General features: G+C 39.8%; 1 protein-coding gene across 2 annotated transcripts in view; it reads left to right on the top strand.

Moving 5' to 3' along the window:
* Nipped-A (Transcription-associated protein Nipped-A) overlaps positions 1–20037 on the top strand; it is a 62670-nt gene that overhangs the window by 31107 nt on the left and 11526 nt on the right. For both annotated transcript variants that reach the window (XR_012465061.1, XM_074173416.1), the window contains exons 12-39: positions 370–536; positions 589–731; positions 791–935; positions 1000–1246; positions 3454–3580; positions 3633–3786; positions 5440–5820; positions 5926–6124; positions 6179–6468; positions 6523–6715; positions 6778–7565; positions 7620–7766; positions 8291–8567; positions 8619–8824; positions 8883–9053; positions 9109–9303; positions 9359–9799; positions 10652–10996; positions 11960–12129; positions 12189–12427; positions 12996–13393; positions 13539–13669; positions 13726–13873; positions 13930–14180; positions 14305–14644; positions 14696–14947; positions 19207–19486; positions 19567–19813. Coding sequence is in view for 1 of the 2 variants with exons in the window: in XM_074173416.1 (XP_074029517.1) it covers positions 370–536; positions 589–731; positions 791–935; positions 1000–1246; positions 3454–3580; positions 3633–3786; positions 5440–5820; positions 5926–6124; positions 6179–6468; positions 6523–6715; positions 6778–7565; positions 7620–7766; positions 8291–8567; positions 8619–8824; positions 8883–9053; positions 9109–9303; positions 9359–9799; positions 10652–10996; positions 11960–12129; positions 12189–12427; positions 12996–13393; positions 13539–13669; positions 13726–13873; positions 13930–14180; positions 14305–14644; positions 14696–14947; positions 19207–19486; positions 19567–19813 (7072 nt within the window). In the remaining variant the exon portion in view is untranslated. The remainder of the gene's footprint in view (positions 1–369; positions 537–588; positions 732–790; positions 936–999; positions 1247–3453; positions 3581–3632; positions 3787–5439; positions 5821–5925; positions 6125–6178; positions 6469–6522; positions 6716–6777; positions 7566–7619; positions 7767–8290; positions 8568–8618; positions 8825–8882; positions 9054–9108; positions 9304–9358; positions 9800–10651; positions 10997–11959; positions 12130–12188; positions 12428–12995; positions 13394–13538; positions 13670–13725; positions 13874–13929; positions 14181–14304; positions 14645–14695; positions 14948–19206; positions 19487–19566; positions 19814–20037) is intronic.

Here is a 20037-nt window from a genome sequence, read left to right as displayed (position 1 = left end):
ACACTAAATTTGGAATGAATAGTACATTTCATGAAGGCTTAAACGAATTTAATGAACTACCACAATTTGTAAAAGAATCTAATTCAATAAACCAATTTAAGTCATCATTAAAGAAGTATATTAGTGACAGCTCATTATGATATTTGTAATTTTTTAATGTGAACTAACCTAACAATCTATAGATATGTGTGTATATTTGGTTTTCCTTGAAAGGTACTTCAAAATGTTACTATATTTACATAGTTAATGTCGTGAGATATTTATGAATGTGTAATTTTTCTTTTTTTGTATATTAGGCTTGCCTACTTAATAAATAAATACAATACAATACTCTTATCTGCAAATCGTCATTCTAAATATTTTCTGCAGGTTTGAATAGACTACAGAGTGGTTTACACAAACAGCACATGAAAGACCTGTTTGTGGAGCTGTGTCTCACTGTTCCTGTGCGTTTGAGCTCGCTGCTACCTTATTTACCGATGTTGATGGACCCTCTGGTGTCAGCCCTGAATGGGTCACATGTTTTGATCAGCCAGGTAAGTTTCTGAATTGTTTTGAATTCGTTTGACTGAAGCTTGTGATTTGTAGGGGCTGAGAACTTTGGAACTGTGCGTGGACAACTTGCAACACGATTTCTTGTACGAGCATATACAACCAGTTAGGGCGGAACTGATGCAAGCCCTGTGGAGGACTTTGCGAAACAATGATCAGGTTGCTCAAGTGGCTTTCAAGTTCGTAGTCAAGCTATACAATTGCTGGTTTTGGATTTCACCAAGTTTTAATTTTTCAGGGTTCTTGGCAAATTTGGCGGTGGCAACAGAAAAATGATGATAGAACCGCAGAAGTTGGACTACGTCGCCACTGATTTTGACCCACCTGCAATCTTAGCGAAATTCCACGATCAAGATCAACCCATAGAGTTTCCAGTTTCTAAGGTAGAGCTCTGTCCTACTCTTGATGAAAAATCCCGATATGGATTCATGTCACTGCCTGTTTCAGGTGATTGAAACCGCATTCAATGCGTTAAAACAGAGCAATACCGATCCGTTCTACAGGAAACAAGCATGGGAGGTCATTAATTGTTACTTGACGGCTTCTAGAAGCCTCGACGATGATGAAAATACTCTCATCAATTTATTCTTACATCCCAGCTTCCACGATCCCAGCACCATACCCAACATCAAAGGTTCCACCTACAAATCGATATACAAAGAAGCCAGGGAAACACACCAAACGGCACTCACAGGTAAGGGATCAGAAAGGGAAGATTTTCGTAATCAAATAGTTGTTACATTTCAATGTGCTACGTTGAATTTTCGGATACGAAATAGATTGTAACAGACTGAAGAAACATTCCAGATTTGCAGTAACGTGTTGAACAAAAGTTGATTTCAGAAAACTGATTTGGATGTTTTTTTTTTTTAATAACCGTATGTAAAATTTCCGGGCATTATTTAATAAGTTATATTTATTCGTTGAACACTTGAAATATTGGCATTTATGCGATAACCTAATCAAACAAAGTAAATCGCACCTACCTGGATATTTTTTCTCTTCCTTCTCCATAGGTTTTCCCTTTCTGGGCGATCTTCAATTTCCCAGGAAAGTGGACTGTAATTTTTTTGTTGGTTTGCGATGACACAGTAAGATTGTTTTTTGGGGTAGTGATAGGGCACTATTGGAACTAGTGAGAAGCACTGTACTGTATTTTTACTATCCTTTTCTCGAACTTCGGCGCTCTTTTACCGAGTGTTCGATTGGGCTGTGCCATCGTGCAAATAATTTACATGTATCACGAAGTAAGTCAAAAATTATTATTGTTTATAGGGAATACAATAAAATTAATGTAAAATATATACACAAGAAAAGAGGATAACACCGGGTGTTAACAATATTTTAGGAATTTTTCATCTAAAATAATTTCTAAAAGATTTTGTCAGTTCCTTATAACTGAATATTAAATGTTCATCTTAATGATAAGTTGTAGAAATCAGACCGACCTTCCTCCGAACTTCACACACAGCACTATTTATGTGAATCACTCGTTGTAGATACCGGAAGAAGAGTATTTGAATGAAGAAATCGTAAGACCCTGAAAACTGATTGACCTTCACCTATTTTGCCTATATAACAGACGTAATATTTTGCAGAAATTTTAATAAGAAATATCAATTTGACGTTTTCTTCATTTTCCCTTGAGTCTCCCGCGTTCACTAGAAACCTCTTTTAAAAGCCAATAAAAAGAAGTTTATGAGAATTTTTTCTCATGTAGGCACAATTTATTTTTCCTATAAGCATCAGCATTACATATTTTTTGCATCGATAATGTATTAGGTGGGCTTTAAATTTCGTAAGCTAACACACAGATGGCGCTACTAGTATTAAATCCATATAATTTTAAGTTAGCCCTAACCTTCAAAAGATACGTGTACAAATTTCGCAGCTGTTTGACTATTAATTTATCGAATAAAACATTTTGAGTGAAGCAACTTTTGTTAGTTTTGAAGAGAATTGGTAAAAAAGAAAAGCATTACTTTTTGTCGAAAAAAAATACTGTTGAAGCCAAGACTTGGCTTGATAAACATTATTCGGACATTGCACGAGAAAAATCAACCGTTAAGAAGTGGTTTGTTAAATTTAACGACGATGCATGCAGTGGACGCCCAAAGAGGCTGTTACCGACGAAAACTTCATAAAAAAAGTCCACAAAATAATTTTGGATGTTGGAAATGAAATTGATCGAGATAGCTGAGGCCATCAAAAGATATCAAAGGAACGTGTTGCACATATCGTGCATGAATATTTGGGTATGCCAGAGCTTTGTTCAAAGTGGGTACCGCGCGAAATCACAATTGACCGAAAACAACAACGATTTTGATGATTCTGAGCAGTGCTTGAAGCTGGTAAACCGACTCCAAAGCATGCAGGGACGCAACAGTCGGCTGGCAAGGTATCAGTATTTTGGGATGCGCATGGTTTAATATTCATCGGCTATCTTGAAAAGGAAAAACCATTAACAGCGACTATTAAATATCGTTATTGGAACGTTTGAGAAACGAAATCGTCTTAAAATTGCATGAATTGGGATTCTTATTGCTTCCGCATCCACCTTATTCTCCAGATCTGCCCCCAGCGACTTTTTGCTGTTATCAAACCTCGAGATAATGCTCGCTGAAAAATTTAGCACCAAGATAATCGTCGAAACTGAGGTCTATAATGAGGCTAAAGAGAGGTGCTGAGGTTAAAGACAAATCGTTTGATAAAAATGGTATCGAAAAATTGTATGACAGCTATAATTGTTGTATCGCCCTCAAAGACAGCTATGTTGAATAATAAAATTGAAATTTTATATAAAAAAAACATGATTTTCTATATTAACCTACAAAATTTTCAGCTCAACTGTTATAAATCTTTTATATCGATAGGTCCGTGCATTATGTCATTACCTTTCAGGCATGTTCGTTGGCGCTGCTATAAAGGAACTTCGAGAAACTGTAATACCGGCACTGGTGTCTCTTGTCCGACATTACACCATGGTCGCAGTCTCTCAGCAATCTGGCGCGTTTGCCAGTAATCCAAAGTAAGTCCCACCTTTTTTTTTTCTTATTCGTTTTACTGAATTGTTTTTCAAGGCCCAATAAACAAGTAACCTTAGATCCGATGGTATTGGTGGACGCTTTAGCGATCATAATGGGCCATGAGGAGAGAGAACTCTGCAAGCCCGGTCACTTGGGCTTGGTTCTGATCGTCGACACTGCCTCCACTCTTTTGGGCAGTAAGGAAATGGTGAGGAAAATAACCGTGTTGTATTAACATTTAGATTCAGTAATTTGAGTTGAAGAAACAATCCAAGTGTTGAGTTATTAATTTACTCAATATCAATCTGTTAAATTCTATTTTTCCGCTAACCAAATGTCGCACCCTTACGAACAATAACCCTCAAAAGTCGAAACTTGTGCGACCTCGTTAGGTCTAATCTTCTAAAATACGATTCCAAGCACGGATTGGACGATAAGCAGTTTAAATCGATCGTCCGTCCGTAGGGCTTGAATCACCGTTTTACTTAACGATCGTCTGAATATGAAGGATAAACCTAACCGGCTTTCGAAGTAATTTCCTATATATGAAAAGCAGAAATTAAAAATTAAATCGGTTGTCAAGGCGACAATCGATAGACAACACGTGTCCACAGTTTAACACCCTCTTTGGAGGGTAGTGTTTACGATAACATCTATATCTTCCATTTATATCCTGTTCCCGGGTGTCACGCAGGTAGCTATAGCTGCGTACGTGGTCATGTTAGAAGTAGCCTGAGAATTTTAGGTCCTCTAACTGGAACCACAAATGTGCCATTGGTTCCTGTTGGAGACACAGTGCATATGTGATGTTCTCCAATTTTGGTAACCAGATGTAACCCATCTTTGCGGTTGGCTACACCACACTGATGAGAACAATAGCCAGAAACACGTGTCCGCGGTTTGCCCTCATTTTTTGAAGTGGTGTGCCAACGAAATCTTCCCTTTCGTAAATACAAGCAATTTTCTGTAAACGGTTATGTTGTTTGGTGTAGTAACCAAACTGTTTTGTTTTCAACACTCTTTCGACTCTTTTCGAATGCACCAAACTGATGATTCATTTAAGATAGATTGACCGTCCTGTATGTACAAAATGGTTTAGACTTCCACGGCTGAGGTTTTCAGTGTCATTGCTTTTCGAGTTTGAAAGCCGTGGATTTTTGGAATTTCTTCCTGACGTTTCGCTGGCGCGAGTGGCTAGCTTCTTCAGAGGTTCAACCATCATGTCTTGCTGTCCGATGAGTCATCGGACAACAAGCCATGATGGCTAGGTTAGGTTAGGTCAGCAAGCCATGATGGTTATGTTAGGTTAGGTCCGATGACTCATCGGACAGCAAACCATGATGGTTAGGTTAGGTCAGCAAGCCATGATGGTTATGTTATGTTAGGTCCGATGACTCATCGGACAGCAAGCCATGATGGTTAGGTTAGGTTAGGTCAGCAAGCCATAATGGTTATGTTAGGTTAGGTCCGATGACTCATCGGACAGCAAGCCATGATGGTTATGTTAGGTTAGGTCCGATGACTCATCGGACAGCAAGCCATGATGGTTAGGTTAGGTTAGGTCAGCAAGCCATGATGGTTATGTTAGGTTAGGTCCGATGACTCATCGGATAGGTTAGGTTAGGTCAGCAAGCCATGATGGTTATGTTAGGTTAGGTCCGATGACTCATCGGACAGCAAGACATGATGGTTAAACCTCTGAAGAAGCTAGCCACTCGCGACAGCGAAACGTCAGGAAGAAATTCCAAAAATCCACGGCTTTCAAACTCGAACAGCAATGACACCGTCCTGTATGTACCTTTAAATCTTCAGACATTGAAGTATATTTTGAATTCTAATTGTATCACAATGTACGTTTCAGGCATGCAGACTCCCTTTGATAGAATATCTCTCTGAAAAAATGTGCGCTCTCTGTTATGAACGCGCCTGGTACGCCAAACTGGGCGGCTGCATAGCCATCAAGTTCATGTTCGAGCGATGCGCTCTGAAGTGGATCTATGAGCACATGTTCATGTTCTTGAAGGCACTGCTCTTCGTCATGATGGACCTCACGGGCGAGGTGTCTAGCGGCGCTCTAGATATGGCGAAGGACAATCTCCAGAAGATGCTGATCGTATGCGTAGCGGTACCTCCTAAAGGCTCCGACAATACCACGAAACAGTTGCAGAACGACGCCTTGCGCAAAGTAACGCACGAGCTGGTTAGGCAAGTCACCAGTCCTCACACCATGGTTAGGGAGCAGGTAAGGTCAACGCCTCTTTAGTTCATACATATGCTATGAAATTATTGTGGTGGCACGAATTCGCAGTTTTGCTTAAAAGTAGAGTCGAGCTTTGTTAAATTTCAGTCCATGGCTTCGTTGAGATTGCTGGCTGAGAAACAGAACAAAACCGTAACGGCTGTCATGGAACCATTCAAAGACGTCTTGGCCGATATGGTTCCACCGAAGAAGCACCTGCTCAAGCACCAACCAGCCATTGCGCAAATGGGTCTGATGGACGGCAATATGTTCTGCACCACTCTGAGCCCGAGACTATTCACAATAGGTAAGAGAAACTCTTGACAGAGACCAGTGAAAAACACTTCGATTTCCATTCCAGACATGAGTATTAAAGAGCATAACCTGTTCATCCAAGATCTTTTATCTCTCTGTAACACCGAAGACAACAAACTGAATTCTTTTTCGTGTTACAAATCCATCACGAATTTCATTCCTTTGCGTACGAGTGCACTGAGAGTATTAGCGGCCTGTTACTACTTAGAGGACGTCAGAGAACAAATTTTCGAGGTGCTGTACAAGGCTCTGGAAAAACCCAATGCTGAACTTCAAGAAACCGCGTTCGAGTGTATGAAAAAGTTTATTGCAGGATACGCCGTCGAGAAGGATTTGGTTGGTGTTTGATAATTGATGAGTCTTCCTAAATATATTGTTTTTTCTTTTAAGGTTCATCGCACCGTTAGACCACTTCTTATGACTCTCGGTGACGTCAAAATGTTGACGTTGAACGGCGTTAAAATGCTGTCGTACCTGACGCAACTCTTTCCGAATATTTTCAATGAGAAGTTGTGCGTTCAGTTGCTCGACAACTTGAGGGAGCTGATGGAGAATCTCAAGACCAGCTATAAGGCTAACCAAAGTAAGTTCTTTGATGTTCATCGGCGAAATCTCGGCACTGTGAATCATTGTCTCTGTATACAGGCACCGGTTTATCCAAGAAGGGCGAAAAAGAACAGAAAATAATGACAATCATTGGCATCTTCCACCAAACCCCGGCAGCTTCGTCGAAATTCATCAGTCAACTGTGTCAACTCATCCTGCAGAGCGAACAAGCTATGGGTATCGAGGCGAGCAGCCCCTTTCGCGAAGTCCTTATGAAATTCCTTTTGCGCTACCCGTCGGAGACGCTCGAAATGTTGATGAACGACCACTTCGTGAAGGACAGTCAGTTCAGCAGATACCTGGAGTTCTTGATCAAACACAAGGACGGGAAGCCGCTCAGGGACCACATTCAGAACAACATGGTGAAGCGCCTGATCGCTATGTTGTTGTCGAACTACATAAATTCAAATTTGGAGGCGAACGAGCGCAACGAGCTGCAATATCAGAGTATAAGGATTATTTCTCTTCTGATCAAATTTGACGATCAGTGGTTGTCGACCCAGCAGGAGCTCGTCGATGCTCTGAAGCAGATTTGGTGTGACGACGCTTATCAGGAAAGGCACAAGAACGTCGAACAACTGGAATATACTCACTGGAAGGAGCCTAAGCTCGTCGTAAAAATATTGCTGCACTATTTCTGTCACCATCCCACGGATATCGATCTCTTGTTCCAACTCCTGAGAGCTGCCGTCGATAGATTCATTCCCGAGTTTCAGTTCCTGCGGGACTTCTTGGAGAATACCGTCGCGCAAAACTACACGGTGGAGTGGAAGAGATCAGCTTTCTTTAGGTTCGTGGAATTGTTTCCGACCGCCGAAATGTCCCAGGTTAGTTTATCGAATAGTGCTTTCGATTGCTTGTAACATTGAGTTTATTTTAAGGAGTTGAAGTCAAAAGTTCTGCAGCTTATTTTGATTCCCTGTTTTGCTGTTAGTTTTGAACGCGGTGAAACTAATAAACTCGTCGGAGGACCGCCGATGCCTTATCAAGACAGCGCTGATAATGTTGTTTCAGTGTTCATCAATAAGGTACGTTGGTATGTTTTCTAGTGCAATGTTGATCATAAGAATAACTTCATTCAGATTATGTAGATGATTTTCTTTGCATCAGCTTAAACTACATCGAAGACCCTTTATCACTATATAGATAACATCATTTTTCGTCAATTCAGCACCTAATATTCCGAGTAGAGGCGTTACTGATAACATATATGAATAACGAACGTACCTGACATCATTACTTGAACAAGCGTTGTATATGAACATTAAGACACCTCTAATTCCGTACTAATGACGACCCTGACACCAAATGTGAAGGTACCACACTTGACAACATATTTACTGATACTGACCGCACACCTGATATCATTTTTCCTGACGCCACACCTGACACCATTTTACTGACCCCACACCTGACACCATTTTACTGACCCCACACATGACACCATTTTTAGTAACGAAGCGCCAGAAACTATTTACATTTTTTTTTTTCTAATCAAAAACAGACTTTATACCAAGGCCTTTTCCTTGATTTTCACTATTTTCGTTTTCAGTTGATAGATCCAGATAATCCGTTTCCTTCTGCCGACTGCGTGCGAATATCCCTCCTACAGTTCTCCTGTCTGCTGGTCGAACAGGCCAGCCCGCACATCCACGATCACGACGCCAACAATAAAGCCCAAGGTTTCAAATTGCGACGACTGATGACTTTCGCCTGGCCTTGCCTTTTGGTGGAAAACTGTATAGACCCAGCAACACGTTATCACGGCCATCTGCTGCTGTCGCATATAATCGACAAGTTCGCTATACACAGGAAAATTGTTTTGCAAGGTAATTGAGAGCTTAAGTTTGGTGAGTGTGTTTGCAAAGGCCTGGTTTTAGTTTTCCACAGTTTGCTGAAAGCGCATGCAGTAGAAGCGAGAAGCGTAGTTCGCCAGGCTCTCGAAATATTGACTCCTTCAATGCCCTTAAGGATGGAAGAGGGGAACACGATGCTCACCCACTGGACGAAGAAGATCATCGTAGATGAAGGCCACTCGATGCAACAGCTGTTCCACATTCTGCAGCTTGTAGTTAAGCACTATAAGGTAAATTGAAGGCTTATGACGAATGCTTGTTTTCAAAAGTGGTTTGTGGTTTTTTTAGGTATACTATCCTGTCAGGCATCATCTAGTGCAGCACATGGTTAGTTCCATTCAAAGATTGGGCTTCAGTCCGACTGCTACGCTCGAACACAGAAAACTAGCTGTAGAATTGGCCGAGGTGATAATAAAGTGGGAAATTTACGGGATCAAGGAAGAATCTGAAGGAAATGAGGTAGCGCAAAGTTATTAAACACTGCACTAACACAGACTTATTATAATGTTTTCAGCCGGTTGAAAATGCTCCAATGAAAAGACCCATGTTCGATGAGAGTGGAGAAAACAGCCGAAAAAAAATCGCTATCGCCGGACCTTCTGGCACGGTCTCCGTACCTGTGATAAAGACAGATCCTGGTGCCAACAAGCCCATAGACAGAGCTCACACAGATACGGTGCTCAATTTCTTGCTCAGACTGGCCTGCCAGGTATTTTCTTTTCAGTTCAAGAGTCTGATATGTCTTGTGAACTGTTTTCTTTCAGGTAAACGAACCTGCGTCTGTGAATCCGGCCAATCCGACACTCAACACTCCCGGAGAGGTACTTTCGAGGCGTTGCGTTATTCTGTTGAGGACCGCTCTCAAACCGGATATCTGGCCCCAACCAGTCGACTTGAAACTCGCGTTCTTTGACAAAATCCTCATGACGATCGAAGCGCCCAATCCGAACATCGCGAATATCTGCACTGCCTTGGAGTTGCTAACTTATTTACTAACCGTCTTTGACAGAGACCACATACTGGCGAGCTTCAAACCTTTGCAGAAGGGCATAGGCGCGTGTATAACATCGAACAATAGCAGAATCATCAAATTGGTGCACAACTTGTTGACGAAGCTGTTCACTTTGTTCCCGATGGAGAGGACCAACACGAACCTGAGCTGCAAGTACGAGGAGCTGGATATTTTGTATTCGACGGTCGGGAAGGTGAGTAAAATGATGAACTTCAATTGAGACAGTCTTTGAGAATGACGTTGAATAAAGCATATACTGTGTCATCATATATTCCTTTGAAAGAACAGTGTCTTGAATGAAAATCGTGTTGGCATGGTTACATATTAACACCGACTAATCATATTGAACGTAACAGATTGCATCACAAAAGCAATTTACACATGAACAAAATTCGATAATTACGCACCCAGCAATAAATACAAGCATTCATATATTTTCCAAAACGATAAAATTTAGATATCTTTTGAACGAACCCAAACAAAATCTGCAATTTAAAACAGATCAGCAACTCTACACCCACAAGTCATATCAAATCTGTTTATGAACAGATTCGAAATAGAGGCAAGCAGAGTTGACTTCCCACTAATTTGCATTCAATATGCTGATGACGTATTTGCTATGTAGTAGTTGATTTATGCCGATTCTGCCCCCTCCTGACTTACATATCACATACTTTCAATTGAAAGCACATGACCTTGCGTGTAACATTCTTCATCGAAATAGTCAGAGGGAAATTGTCAAATATAACTGATTGATTGATGAGGAAACATGGATCTACAGTAAACTTTGTAAAAGTAGGTGATTTCGAAGATTATCGAATGAGCTTATCCTTTGGAAATTCCTTGGTCTTTATATATTGATAGAGAAGTAGAAAACTAAAAAGAAATAACCTCTTAGTTCTTTCACAATCCCTGTAATTTTCAAGAATATAATCAGCATCCAATGTGTGTTGCTAATAAATTTCATTTGAAGATGGTGATGTATATATATTCCTTCAATTATCACTTCACAATTTTTTATATTGCATATCCCGTTTTCCTTTAGGTTATCTTCGAAGGTTTGAGCAGCTACGAGAAGAAAGAGAACCCCTCGAGTCTATTCGGCACCGTGATGATCCTGAAAGCGGCCTGCGCTAACAACCACTCGTACATCGACCTGCTGATCACGCCGTTCATGCGCGTCCTGCACAGGCTCGCCAAGGAGCACCTGCAGCCCACATCGACGGACAATACGGCCCTCACCAGCGAGCTGCTCATCCTCAGCCTGGACCTGGTGAAGACCCGCGTCGTCGTCATGGGCGTCGAGATGCGCAAGACGTTTATTGGCGCTATCCTGGTGGGGCTCATCGAGAAGACGAAGGATATCAAGGTTATGAAGGCGATAACTAGGGTGAGTATGGATTTTTTATCATGAAAGAAAAGAGAAAAGCATAAAAATTTATTAGTGCTATACACTTTTATGTTCACATAAGTCAGAAAAGGCTTTTTAATGAACATAAACATGGTGACTACTTCTAAATACGTATAATTCAGAAACAATATTATTTGTAGAGAACTTTTAGTATTGTACCATGGTAGTTTCTATAACTTCTCGTTTCTATCAACCTGTGATATTGTAAAGTTAGATTATTTTTTGGTAGGTATTATGAGAATGAGTAGCAGATACAATAATATAACCGATAAACCGGTTTTGAAGTACTTGTCCAGACCATATTAAATTTAATTCTGCTCTTCATATATAGGAAGTTACTTGTGATAAATCTTCCAAATGGAAGAGGTTGCACAGGTGTCTGATGGTTTTACTTTGGACAGAGTGAACCGTCTATGTATCCCGAATGAACAAAATTATTACTTTAGCTTTCTGCGCGGTCTTAGCTGGGTTGGTTGTTGTTTTTCTGTCTGATATCTGTCACCCATACTCACAAAATCGTGGGTTCACATGAGAGGCAAGGGGGAGGTGTTTTTCACCTGAACTTGGACATGTTCCTCTCCGGAATATGTTTATTGTTCTGACTCCCAACCCAGAGTATGTGTTTGTGAAGTATATGATATATATGGAGTATATATGATACAGTTTAGTAAACATTGCCTCAATATCCTCCCTGTAAGTCAGATTGATGAAATATAGAATAGCATGACTTCGGATGCCAAAAATTCTTTCAATATGTGCCGAGTGACCCCACCAAAAAATGCATACAAAACCAATGACTGGAATAGTGCATAGTGAGCCTCTAATAATAATACTTCAATACTAACACTTTTGCACAAATTTTACTGAAAATGCAACACAAAAGATTGCAAAGTTTCACGAACGAATGTTCCTGTGTCAAAGTAATTTTCGGGTTTATTTCAGATGTTGGAAGAGTGGATGAAGTGCAAGAACGTCGTGACTCTCAATCAAGCGCCGAGCTTGCGAGAGAAATCGATATTGTTAGTAAAAATGATGCAGTACGTCGAAAAACATTTCCAAGACGAAAACGACCTGAACGCTCAGTTCCTGGAGCTCGTCAGCTACGTATACACGTGAGTTTAACATTTTTGTTCGTTCACACACGTTGCATCTCGATCTTGCTCTGTTTCAGCGACGACCACTTGAAAACCACCGAACTGACTTCGAAATTGGAACCGGCTTTTCTGGCAGGCTTGCGATGTAGTCAGCCGCACATCAGGGCCAAGTTCTTCAAGGTGTTCGACGAATCTATGCGCAGGAGGCTGCATGATAGACTGCTTTACATTGTGTGTTCCCAGAATTGGGATGCCATCGGACCACACTACTGGATCAAACAGTGCATTGAGCTGTTATTGATTACAGCAACTACAGGTACATTATTTGGTGTATTCTTATTCGTACCACCATATCACTACTTTTTTTCTATTTCTAAATTTGTCACTACTGAGTAAAAAAACAATCAGTTCAGGAGATACTAACTATTCAAAATATGAAAATATGTTTTTCTTGAAATTGTACGTTCCATATGTAACCTAAAGTAGCTGCGGAGTTTTTTCACTGTTCTCCCCTCAAATCAAGGAAAAAAAAAGGAAAAAATTAAATTTTTGAGAAGATATTTGGTCGGAGACAAAGTAGAAATCTTACTTTTCAAGATGTAATTAAAATTTGAAAACATATTTTATTATATCAAACTTTTATTGGGGTTATTGCAGAGTTTTGAAAAAACTCCTGTTAATAGATTCATAACAAATATTACTGAAATAATAATATTTCCCCGCTCGACGGGTTTAATGGATATAGTTTGTTTAAACTCATTTATTACCATATCTGCTGATTTATCAACATTTTCACCATGCCTTAGAGCGTTTCTCCAAATTCTCTAACCGCTTCTGAGTCTAATAGAAAATGTTGAAACATACTGAATTTTAAATCTCAACAGGTGAAAGAATCAGGATGTCCCACCAAAGCGGCATTCTCCCCAGCATCACCGCTTCTCTCAAGTCGGCGGACAAGCAGAAGAAAGAGGAATTCAGCCGCCACCAAGTCCAGAACCAGGACTTTTTCGATTCCTCGGAAATCAAGGAAGAGGTTCTTGACGTCGATCTTAGTAACATCGATGCAAACCCTCTGGTAGAGGAAAAGCCTGTTATTCGAGGTGAAACGATCAAAATGCTGAAAAAAGATTACGAAGCCACCGAAATCGCCCGATGCATTACTACGGATCGATTTCTGATAGCGGCTGCGCAGCTTTGTCACATGGACACTTCGCTCGCCGAACACGTCTGGTTGTCGATGTTTCCGAAGCTGTGGAATATTCTGGAAGAAGACCAAAGAATCGTAAGTAATGGATAATTAGCAATAACAGTTTAGAAGCGTTTGGAGTAAGAGTAGTTAATAAAAGCCGGTTCTGGTACCCCACACTTCTACGACTTTATCATAGGTGGGTTTTGGAAGTTTCAAACAAGAAAATTATTATTTTCAGACTTTGGCGCAAGAAATTCTACCTTTCATAACTTCAGGAACGCATATCATCCAAAAGGATTGCCACCCCAGCGCTGTTAACACGTTCGTCGAGGCATTGTGTCGTTGTACGCCTCCAGTACAGATAGCTCCGTAAGTCATATTTACCCTTTCGCAGCTAACCATAACTCTAATACCCCAACTTCCAGACCGCTAATGAAGTATATCGGAAAATCACACAACCTCTGGCATCGCATGGCATTGGGGCTCGAGCAGATGGCCTTCGAACAGAATTCGTCCTCCAGAACGGGTAACGCCACGGCGTGTTACGAATTTGAAGGTGAAACTTCCAAATCGGTACGAAATCAGTTCATTAAAACTTGAAGTTTTGTTGAAGTTGTGTTTTCTTTCAGGAACTGCTTGATTCTTTGGGTGAGCTCTACTCCCTCCTTTGCGAAGAGGATTGCTGGGCGGGGCTTTGGCAACGACACGCCCACTATAAGGAAACGAGCATCGCCATCGCGTTCGAGCAGCACGGATTCTTCGAGCAGGCTCAGGGGGCTTACGAAGCGGCCATGGCGAAGCACAAGGCCGATAATAATATGGGACCCGTGCCGGCCCATACGCAGAGAGAAGTTTTGTTGTGGACGGATCATTGGATAAGGTTGGGAGTAACCCTTTTTATATTTTGTAGCTTCTAGTAAAAAAGTTTCAATTCTCCCAACAAAAATTAAGATGAATCCTGGAATTTATTGTAGACTGTAACTAATATTTTTTGAATCGTTTAGATGTGCAAAAGAGATGAACCAGTGGGAGATCTTGTTGGAGTACGCCAAAAGCGCCGTGTACGATCCTTACTTGCTCCTTGAGAGCGCATGGAGGATTCCGAACTGGGACCTCATGAAGGAGGCTCTCCAAAACGTTGAATACAACTGCCCAAAAGAGCTCGGCTGGAAAATTACTATGTACGGGGGTTTTTTGCTGATCTGCCAACCAGACGAGAGCAAACCGCTCAAATTCGTAGAAAAATACGTCGAGAGCGCAAGCGCGCTGTGCCTAAACGAGTGGAGACGATTACCTCATATTGTGAGCCACATCCACTTACCATATCTACAGACAGCGCAACAGGTACGTTCATAATTTAAAGTGTAGTTTGTCGTAACTTATAATGTCTTCAAGATTATGGAGCTGCAAGAAGCGTACCAGATCCATAAAGGGTTGAAGCAGGGCAATCAGAATTCCTTGCACGACATGAAGGCAATCGTCAAGACGTGGCGTAACAGGTTGCCAGTCATAGCTGATGACCTGGTGCACTGGAATGACATTTTCACTTGGCGACAGCATCATTATCAAGAAATCGTCAATCATTATGAAAGGAACAGAGATTCGGCCACTTCGAATTGCATGTTGGGCGTTCATGCCTCGGCTCAGGTAAGAGAAGAAGGGAAATTTATGAATTTACTCACAAAATTCTTGATTATTGAAAATTCCCTTTTTATTTAGTGGTTAAGCTATGTGGATTCTGCCTCAGCAGTGCAACGGTTAAAAACAGTATTCTGAAGTTATAGCAAACAAATTTGTTAAATACTTCTCTCAAAAACCAAAATTTTTTTTTTATTGAAGAAGCTTCTAGAGTTAAATTCTAAGATGTCATTAAATCTTTGAAATCTCTTATATCACCAGTAATTCTAAGCATTGAAGAAAATTTCAATGAAGCATCAGCTTAAAATATTATATTGATAATTTTTGCAGTCATAACTCAATTTAGGTAGTGTAAATGAAAATTATTTGAAAAATTAAGATACTCTTTAAGCCGATGCTGGTCTTTGATCGACTTCGACTTAGTTAAGATCGCACTCAGACCCAGTTGTGTCTCCTCTCAAAACTTCTAAAACGCCGTGTCTTTTCGATAGAATGTTCTTCCAGCTTCCAGAGAGTTCCATTGGGTTATATAACCATTACCGCGACATAGAAGAATAATCTAGTTTGGAAAATACAGTGTGAATCGAACTGAAAAGGCAATATACATTTATGCATTGGTCTGAAATTTAGTTAGCGTTGTAGCCAATTATTGTCGAACCTACGGAGAAAATGTAACATTTGGTGTCGATGGTTAAAGCAGTGGTTTTCCACTCCTTTTTATATGGCCGTAAACTCTTGGCTCTTCAACTTTAATGGGCCAGAAGGACAAATAGCAAGGTGTAACAAAGAGTTACAAAATTACGATTGGAAAGAAAATAGTAGTCACTTGAACGCAGATAGTTTCTCAAGAAAATCACGCCGGAAATCCGTATGCAAATTGTGTCAACGCCAGAAGAACAAAAATACCCAGTTACCAGGCCATACAGTGTGGCTCTACCAACCCTAATGGGTGGAAGGATTTGCGTCCCAAATTTCAGTAACCAAGGCAAGGACCTCACTTGGTAATGGAAAAGATGAACAATCTGGTGTTCAGAATCCGGTTGTCACCGAGAAACAACTCTAAAATCGTCCTTGTAAGGGACTAGCCCTTACATGGGCCCTGATGTTTCTACTTGAAATGTTGTTCAAGGCGAACAATCTGAAGGAAGGGGGTAGTGTTGTGAAGTATCTCCTGAAAAAAAACGTCGGCGAACGCTAGTCTTCTTCGATCGACTGCGACTCAGTTGAGGTCACGCTCAACCCCACTTGTATCTCCTCTTCAATCTTCCAGAACGCCGTGTCTTTTCGAGAGTTATTCCACCAGCTTCCGAAGACTTTCATCATGTTATATAAGCATTAAAGCGACGTAGGGGGGACAGTCTAGTTTGGAAAGTGCAGTGCGAATGAAAAAATAAGGCGATGGACATTTGAGCATGAGTCTGAAGTTTAGTTAGAGCTTTGGTATTGTATTGTGTAGAAGTGCAATAAAATTGAGATTAATTACAGTGTGATCAATTATTGTCGAACCTATGGGGAAAGATGTAACAGTATAATAACATTCATATATTATTTGTTGCCAGAGGTCAGAAATACTATTTTTTTTTGTACAAAAAAAAAGGTTAAGATATGCAACACGACAAATTTTCTGAAATTTTGTTGGTACAAACAAAATATGAAATAATGTTTAATTGTTATTAAAAAATGTTGAGTTTGTTCAGCCACAGATATTCTTATTTACAGAATAACTTTGAACATTTTTCACTGTAGAAAAGAGTTGTTTGTCACCTAAAAAATGGCAAAACATGTTCAACGCAACTATCCTGGTTGAGTTGCTCATTGTGCTCATCAACTGCGGTTGACCCTTCGGGGCGTCAATAATTGGCTTTCGAATTACCATTTCGGTCCTTCGAGATGGGATATAACCGCAATTGGACGCAGTGGACGACGAAAACATCGCGTTAACATCCAGATAGTTGAGAAGATTCGGAAGTGATACCCACTGAAGAATACACCGAATACAGTTCTAATAACCACATAGGTTAAAAAACGGATCACTACACGAAACGATCACTTTAAAGAAGACCAACCACTTAAACTACGCTGCAGAAACCTCAACACAACTTAACATCAAAACACGAAGGTGAAACCGTAAGTAAACACCCACAATCCTTTTTCAATCCTCATCATTCCACACAATTTCACTAAACAGTACTCAGAAAGTCTAATGATTTGAAAATCCATATTACAATGTGATAAAATTTTTAATCTAAATCCATTTTTGGATTAAAAAAATTGATTGGAGTAGGAAAAAGAATGCAAAATAGTGTTGTGGTGTTTAATAATTCTTTACATCGATGAACATTCCCTTACTAAAAAAAATACTTTGCACATATTCGAAATTTACATTCAGGACCTTCAACAAATCTTTTAATGTAACACTCAAATATTGGCCTCATGGTGCTGCAAAGTAGGTTATTCGTGAATGTAAAACATGTCTCCTAGTCAACTACCTATACTAGGAATTCTATTCAAGTCCAGATTAATGTCAAACCGATCATTTTTATCGTTCCAATTAAGGATGGCTTTTAGAGTTGCAGAAATCTAGTAAAGGCTAATACTTGAGTTTTTATTTGTTTAATCAGTAAGGCTTTTCATTTTGAACTCGCTAGAAATGCAAATACTGAAACATTTCCAAAAAAATTTGTATCAAAGCGTGAGTTGTGTAGTCGAATTCATTCGGACAATGGAGGTAGATAGATAGATATTTATTTAATCTCTTATGGTTGCTTTACAACATAAGATAAGTCACAGTAGATAAAGAGGGAAAAATTCTCATTATATAAACATTAAGAAAAAAAACATCACAAACATTCTAGTGGTTACAAATTGATTAAGAATAATAAGAATAAAGTAATTTTGTGCGAATAAAGAGATGAAGATGGTAAAATCATGTTCTGCAGTGTTCAAAAAACAACATAAATTTTAATTTTTCCCAGAAAATATTCATTTATTCATCAATTTCTATTTTGCCCCATTCAAAGTCGTTCCTCTCTTCGAACTTAGTGTCCTTTTTCTCACCAACAAACTAAACATGCTAAACAGTTGAAACTGTGAACATATGTTCGAGACGAGTAAGCAACGTAAAAAAAATGAAAAAAAAATTGCTAATCGAATGTTCGTAGCCCGCAAAATTTGAACATTCAACTTAGTTTTCAACAGCCTGTGTATTTTGGAAAATTCAATAAATTTGCCTTTCACACTTGCATTAGCCCCTTATCTAGGGTTATAAATGCCCAGTTAACTTTTGAGAATCTGTCTACTGTAATTTGTCAGATCGAGGCTGTCCCAAATTCAAGATTACTTACCGCTTCATCCAATCATCCTCAAGACCTATCCTCCATAACTCCTACTCATTTCTTTGTGGGTGATTCTCTTATGCCTGTACCTCAAAGAGATATGATCAAAATTTCAATCAAATGGTTGTGGTTGTATGAACATTTACATGTAAGAACATTCACAACAAAGACAACATTTTTGGCACCCATGATCTTACTTTTTTTTAATTGAGAAACAAATTGAAGTGCCGTAAGTCCAATTCAATCGGAATAGGGTCTTTGTTGATTTCAAAAGAAGAATACCGCCCCTTTAGTAGAAACTTGGCGCCGAGTAACAACCCTGCATCCAGGGCGGGACAGTGTTCTAGAGTTCTAACTAAAACGGCGTTTTCAGAATCAGTGTAACGAAGGTGAATGACTTTTACAGACTATATGAGTCAGATACTTCTATTTGTGAACAATTTCGTCATTGAAAGCTGATCTTTCAAAGCGGGAAGCATATATTTTATTGCATTTATAATAACATATACAACGAAACTATCCTGGGTGAGTTGCTCACCATTCCCATCAACTATTGTTGACTCTAAGAGGCTTTATTGGCTTTCAAATCAACAACGTTTTTTTTTTCGAAAGCAAGGTGTTTAGGATTTTTACTTCTCCATCTTTATACAAAAATATCTCCTAAAAATGTATGCCTTTCATTACTTCATTACCTTACTATAAGATTATCTTCGTAAGAACTTTTCTGTTTATTCATGAGAAATATTTGTAACATTATGTATATTATATTATAAATGAAATTATCGTCATTACTATTATCATTATTGCGTTCCTCATATCCCGTTCCTTTTCTTTCAACAAATTATCGAGAACGCCTCCCTATAATTAGTAGTTAAGCTATGTGGCTTCTGACTCAATATCATCGCGATTTTCTTAACCACTCCCCCTTTTCAGTCCATCATCCATTTCGGAAAAATCGCCAGGAAGCACAAACTTACGAATGTCTGTATGGACGCGCTGAACCGGATTTACAGCATATCGAGCGTTCCGATCGTTGACTGTTTCCAGAAAGTGAGGCAGCAAATAAAGTGTTACCTGCAACTGGCCTCGATGAACAACAAAAACGAGTTGGCGGAAGGCTTGGAGGTCTTGAATTCGACGAAGATGCACTACTTCAACAACGAAATGACGGCCGAGTTTTACGCCCTCAAGGGGATGATGTATCATTTGAGCAGTGAGTGTAAAGATTTGAAGGCTTATAACCAAGTGTTAACCAAGTTTAACATGATTTCAAGTGTGATTTTGCTTTTCTAGACAAATCTGATGAGGCCAACAAAACCTTCTCTGCCGCCGTTCAGATGCACGATACCTCTACGAAAGCATGGGCTCTGTATGGAGAATACTTGGAGCAGGTCTTTACCAGGGACCAGCGGCAGATCAATCTCGGTGTGAACGCGATGGCGTGTTTCTTGCACGCTTGCCGACATCAGAACGAGGCAAAAGCTCGCAAGTATCTCGCCAAGGTGTTGTGGTTGCTGAGCTATGATGATGAGAATTCGAGGTCAGTATAAAAAAAATAGTTCTGAGGTTAATGTTTTTTTTTTCTTCTAAATTTCCGGTTATATGCTACTGGAACGATTCGGTCTTGTCTATACCTCAGAATTGGGACGCTCTCCCACGATTTGATTTAAAAATATCTGATTTGGCGAAGAAATAAAGTAATACTTACCTATAATGTAGATAGATCTTTATTTAAATAGGATATCCTAATAATATACAAATCAA

This window comes from Leptinotarsa decemlineata, unplaced genomic scaffold (genome assembly GCF_025532065.1).
Source record: "Leptinotarsa decemlineata unplaced genomic scaffold, Ldec_3_MD MMD2_tig00000251_RagTag_RagTag, whole genome shotgun sequence".
NCBI lineage: Eukaryota > Metazoa > Arthropoda > Insecta > Coleoptera > Chrysomelidae > Leptinotarsa > Leptinotarsa decemlineata.
This window is presented reverse-complemented; position numbering and strand designations above follow the sequence as displayed.